Consider the following 6,221-nt stretch of genomic DNA (forward strand, 5'->3'; position numbering starts at 1 on the left):
ATTATATAGCTTCCTCTGCTGTTATTTACAGTGCAGTCTCTTACATAGTGTATTCTTGATATTTTTGTTATTCACAGCGCCTTCTTTTATTACATAGTCCCCTCTCTTGTTAGATATAAAATGACTACTGATGGAGGAGCCGGTGACCAGACTACCAGTCCATCAGCTCCTCCTTTAGAAAAGAAGCTTTCTTATGCTCCATCAGCCATCATTGCATTTTACAGCTAACAAGACAGGACGGTATGTAATAAAAACACAGGGCTCTATAAAATCCAATATGTAAGGGACGGTGCAGTACATAATAGGAGAGGGCACTGTATAATAAGGGACGGCAATATACATAATAAAGGAGACTATTTAATATATATATACATGTACAGTCATGGCCAAAAGTATTGACACCCTTGCAATTCTGTCAGATAATTCTCAGTTTCTTCCTGAAAATGATTGCAATCACAAATTCTTTGGTATTATTATCTTCATTTAATTTGTCTTAAATGAAAAAACACAAAAGAGAATGAAGCAAAAAGCAAAACATTGATCATTTCACACAAAACTCCAAAAATGGGCCAGACAAAAGTATTGGCACCCTCGGCCTAATACTTGGTTGCACAACCTTTAGCCAAAATAACTGCGACCAACCGCTTCCTGTAACCATCAATGAGTTTCTTACAATGCTCTGCTGGAATTTTAGACCATTCTTCTTTGGCAAACTGCTCCAGGTCCCTGATATTTGAAGGGAGCCTTCTCTAAACTGCCATTTTTAGATCTCTCCACAGGTGTTCTATGGGATTCAGGTCTGGACTCATTGCTGGCCACCTTAGAAGTCTCCAGTGCTTTCTCGCAAACCATTTTCTAGTGCTTTTTGAAGTGTGTTTTGGGTCATTGTCCTGCTGGAAGACCCATGACTTCTGAGGGAGACCCAGCTTTCTTACACTGGGCCCTACATTATGCTGCAAAATTTGTTGGTAGTCTTCAGACTTCATAATGCCATGCACACGGTCAAGCAGTCCGGTGCCAGAGGCAGCAAAGCAACCCCAAAACATCAGGGAACCTCTGCCATGTTTGACTGTAGGGACCGTGTTCTTTTCTTTGAATGCCTCTTTTTTTTCTCCTGTAAACTCTATGTTGATGCCTTTGCCCAAAAAGCTCTACTTTTGTCTCATCTGACCAGAGAACATTCTTCCAAAACGTTTTAGGCTTTTTCAGGTAAGTTTTGGCAAACTCCAGCCTGGCTTTTTAATGTCTTGGGGTAAGAAGTGGGGTCTTCCTGGGTCTCCTACCATACAGTCCCTTTTCATTCAGATGCCGACGGATAGTACGGGTTGACACTGTTGTACCCTCGGACTGCAAGGCAGCTTGAACTTGTTTGGATGTTAGTCTAGGTTCTTTATCCAACATCTGCACAATCTTGCGTTGAAATCTCTTGTAAATTTTTCTTTTCCATCCACATCTAGGGAGGTTAGCCACAGTGCCATGGGCTTTAAACTTCTTGATGACACTGCACACGGTAGACACAGGAACATTCAGGTCTTTGGAGATGGACTTGTAGCCTTGAGATTGCTCATGCTTCCTCACAATTTGGTTTCTCAAGTCCTCAGACAGTTCTTTGGACTTCTTTCTTTTCTCCATGCTCAATGTGGTACACATAAGGACACAGGACAGAGGCTGAGTCAACTTTAATCCATTCCAACTGGCTGCAAGTGTGATTTAGTTATTACCAACACCTGTTAGGTGCCACAGGTAAGTTACAGGTGCTGTTAATTACACAAATTAGAGAAGCATCACATGATTTTTCGAACAGTGCCAATACTTTTGTCCACCCCCTTTTTTATATTTGGTGTGGAATTATATCCAATTTGGCTTTAGGACAATTCTTTTTGTGTTTTTTTATTTAATACAAATTAAATGAAGATAATAATACCAAAGAATTTGTGATTGCAATCATTTTCAGGAAGAAAATGAGTATTATCTGACAGAATTGCAGGGGTGTTAATACTTTTGGCCATCACTGTATGTGTGTGGATATATATATATAATGTAGCTTTGTCGCCTTTAAAGGAGGGGGGGCCCAGAAACATTTCCTGCACAGGGGCTCCAAGCTGTCTGTGTCTGCCCCTGGGCAGGATAATTGCTTTTTTAAGAACACTCGTTCAAAATTATCTTGCAGTGTAAGTGAAGACTATCGTGGACTTAAATAAATCATTAAATTATGACGTATTTTGTATTTAAACCCATTAATACATTTCTGTTTCTAGATATAGGACTTTTAAACTAACTAAAGTGTAATCTACAGTTTCCTCCTATGTATTTGAGGTAATTTGTTTTGCTTTGAGCTCAGTTCGCCTCAATACACTTTGGCCTACAGGCTGTCTGAGAATCTGCAATGAATTTTCTGTTGATTAGAGAAGATGTTGAGCAAATGTAATGTCATTCTCTTCCTCTGTAAAACAGAAAAGATGCAGTATAAGTGCAGCGGGATAGACATAATAATAAATACCAAAGGATAAGAGGGTCTACTTTGTATGTCGCCTGCGATAAGGGACACTGTACAAGACTAGGAATTAGAGAGTGCAAAAAAATAGAGAGAACGTGAATCAAGTGGTACGTGTCTGCTCACACTAGCAATGGAGAATAGAAACGTGAGGGCTCAAAGGATGAAACTTCTCGACTGCTTGATGCATACTTGAAAAAACAAAAAGCACAGACAAAAAACTGTAGTCTTGCTGCATAGTATGTCTTTATAAGAAAGCCTAATAAATTATTAGGCTTTCTTAGGCTGGTTTCACATTGGCGTTTTTTGGGGTGCGTTTTTGCGGTAAAAACGCAAAAAAACGCATGGTGAAAAAACGCATGTAAACGCGTGTAAACGCTGCGTTTTTTTGACGCATGCGTTTTTGCATGTGGTAAAAAAAACGCGGCGTTTTGACGCGTTTACATGCGTTTTTACATGCGTTTGCGTTTTTTAAATGCATGCTGAGAAATGTGTGACAGCTGCCAATCATCAAAAAAAAGTAAAAAACCCACTATAAACAGAAACAGTTAGGGTTAGGGTTAGGGGTAGGGATCCTAACCCTAACCCTAAAGGGATCCTACCCCTAACCCTACCTCTAACCCTAAGGGATCCTAACCCTAACCCTACCCCTAACCCTAACCCTAAGGGATCCTAACCCTAACCCTACCCCTAACCCTAACCCTAAGGGATCCTAACCCTAACCCTAACCCTACCCCTAACCCTAACCCTAAGGGATCCTAACCCTAACCCTACCCCTAACCCTACCCCTAACCCTAACCCTAAGGGATCCTAACCCTAACCCTAACCCTACCCCTAACCCTACCCCTAACCCTAACCCTAAGGGATCCTAACCCTACCCCTAACCCTAACCCTACCCCTAACCCTAACCCTAACCCTACCCCTAACCCTACCCCTAACCCTAACCCTAAGGGATCCTAACCCTACCCCTAACCCTAACCCTACCCCTAACCCTAACCCTACCCCTAACCCTACCCCTAACCCTAACCCTAAGGGATCCTAACCCTACCCCTAACCCTAACCCTACCCCTAACCCTAACCCTACCCCTAACCCTACCCCTAACCCTAACCCTAAGGGATCCTAACCCTACCCCTAACCCTAACCCTACCCCTAACCCTAACCCTACCCCTAACCCTACCCCTAACCCTAAGGGATCCTAACCCTAACCCTACCCTAACCCTAACCCTACCCCTAACCCTAACCCTAAGGGATCCTAACCCTAACCCTACCCCTAACCCTAACCCTAACCATAAAGGGATTAGGGGTAGGGTTAGGGGTAGGTTTAGGGTTAGGGGTAGGGTTAGGGGTAGGGTTAGGTTCCCTTTATCACCTTTATGTTGGGGGGTGGCATATCAGTGTGTTTTCTGGTTTTTTAATAAAAAAACGCATGCGTTTTTTACCGCAAAAAACGCATGCACCAAAAAACGCATGCGTCCCCATTGACTCCAATGTATTTTTTGACCCCAAAAAAACGCATGAAAACGCATGCGTTTTTTTTTGGTCCAAAAAACGCTTCTAAAAATACTACAAGTAGCATTTCAGAAAATGAACGCATGCAGTAAAAAAACGCATGCGTCAAAAAACGCGACCAAACGCGTACACAAAAAAACGCATGCGTTTTCAATGTTAAAGATAGGGAAAAAAAAACGCATGCGTTTTTTTGAAAAAAAACGCTGCAGACAAAAACGCAAGTGTGAAACCACCCTTATATAGCTCCATCACATTCCACAGCGCTTTACAGACATTATTGTCACTGTCCCCGATGGGGCTCACAATCTAGATTCCCTATCAGGATGTCTTTGAAGTGTGAGAGGAAATCGGAAAACCTGAAGAAAACCCACGCAAACACAGGGAGAACATAAAACCTCCCTGCAGATGTTGTCCTTGGTGGGATTTGAACCCAGGATCCCAACGATGCAGTGCTAACCACTGAGCCACCGTGCTCCCCGTATATGTCCTGTCTGATCAGTGGCTTAAGTTGTTTCTCTGTCAATCCCCATCAAATTAGACAACATCAGCACATGAAGGAAAAAATTATGTATGGTCAGTGATAAAAAATAATACTAACATTTACCCAACTTTTTGGACAAATTTACTACTCCTGGCTAATATTTACATGTACGTTTAGTGGGAACATATACAAAATATAAATAATAATTGTTGCATATCTTCAGACACTTTTATATAACTTTATACCATCTATTGAGTGGCTTTTTTACGCCAATATTTTGAGACAATGTTTGGTGCAATTGTGGTTCACTTTGTTGCATGTAATTCAAGCCCTCTCCCTCCACGTCAAGCAATGTTTATTTGTAACTAAAAGTGCCCAAAACAAATGATAGTTTTGAACGGTTGATGCAAATTAAACCAGAGTTTTGGTAAATTTGTATTAGTAAATGAGACCAGAAAACTGAAGAAAATGAGTTTCAAGAAGGGATGTCTATTCTGTAAACGTCCCTTGTATTTTTAATGGATTAAATTCTTGATATTTACATTTGGGTTTTTTTATTCCAGAGACCAGATTTTCATCTACAGAAATTGCTCCTGCACTAGTATAAAGGAGGTAAATATGTGAAATTCTACACAAATAACCATACCAGAAAGTAGATCCTAATAGAACAAGATGGTTTTGCCATGGTAAAATCGTGAGTTGGCATTAATAGCGAAACACCGATACATTATTATAATCTTATATAGAATATTAATATACAGTAACTTCTATCTTTATCTGTGAATCTATTGACCCGCTTGAACAGATTTTTATATCCTTCATCCTCTGTTCATCTTTGTCTGTATTCAGTTAGGAAAAAGAACAAAAACTTTAGCTGTAGTCACGTTGGACTTTTTAAGGTGCTCAGATATTATTCTATGATTTTACAGCAACTCACAAGCAGCTCAATGCCCCATGTGTCCCTTGTATGATTACATCTTAAATATGTTGATTTAATTGCATTTATGCCAATTATTCTAATTATTCTTTCCACAGTCTGCAGTCTCATTGAGGAACAAGACCAGGAAATTTTTATATTCGATCCTTAGTACAAGATTCAGAAGACTCAAACTAAGAAAGTATACAGAGCTATTTTACAACTTGAAATAAAAGATCTTGTGAATTAAACTTCAGTCTCTTGTTTTCTTTGTTGGAATAGTAAAATAAATTATGTGATCAATTAAGGCATAAGAAGAAGATACCTAAGGGTTATAGAAAACAGCAAAAAGTTAATGTACAAAGAGCGCAATAAACTGTAATATACTGCATGTACATTAAAAGGAATCTGATTTTGCTAAGAATCTGACAGCCCCATGAAGTAGGGACAGAGCATATATGATAGAATCCCAGTATTCTCTGCTGCAGATAGCAGAGCTCAGTTGTTGAGCTGTAGATAACCCCGACCACACCACAGCTTTCTGTGTACATTGTATAGTGACAGAGAGCTGCTAATCAGTGGAGGGGGTGTGGCTGGACTAGGATGCACAAGGCCAGTTGTCCTGTAGTGATAGTCTACTTCTGATAAGGCACTGATTGTATTGAAACAGTAGAGCACAGCTTTGTAATGTATATATCACTGGAATCAGGGTCTGTGTTCCTACAGCATGTTAGTTTCAGATTACATAGCAGAAACCCAGTTCCCTTTAAATACCATGTCAATGGGGCTATAATATAATTTTCATAAGGAATCATTTTTA

The 6,221-nt window shown here is 40.1% G+C and overlaps 1 protein-coding gene across 1 annotated transcript in view; it reads left to right on the forward strand.

Moving 5' to 3' along the window:
* Window positions 1–5,653, forward strand: part of LOC138650624 (albumin-like) — a 28,069-nt gene extending 22,416 nt beyond the window's left edge. Inside the window, exons 5-6 of the mRNA XM_069740664.1 lie at window positions 5,049–5,097; window positions 5,521–5,653. Coding sequence (XP_069596765.1) covers window positions 5,049–5,087 — 39 coding nt within the window. The 3' untranslated portion in view covers window positions 5,088–5,097; window positions 5,521–5,653. The remainder of the gene's footprint in view (window positions 1–5,048; window positions 5,098–5,520) is intronic.
* Window positions 5,654–6,221: the final 568 nt, after the last annotated feature.

Source organism: Ranitomeya imitator, chromosome 1 (assembly GCF_032444005.1).
Source record: "Ranitomeya imitator isolate aRanImi1 chromosome 1, aRanImi1.pri, whole genome shotgun sequence".
Lineage (NCBI taxonomy): Eukaryota > Metazoa > Chordata > Amphibia > Anura > Dendrobatidae > Ranitomeya > Ranitomeya imitator.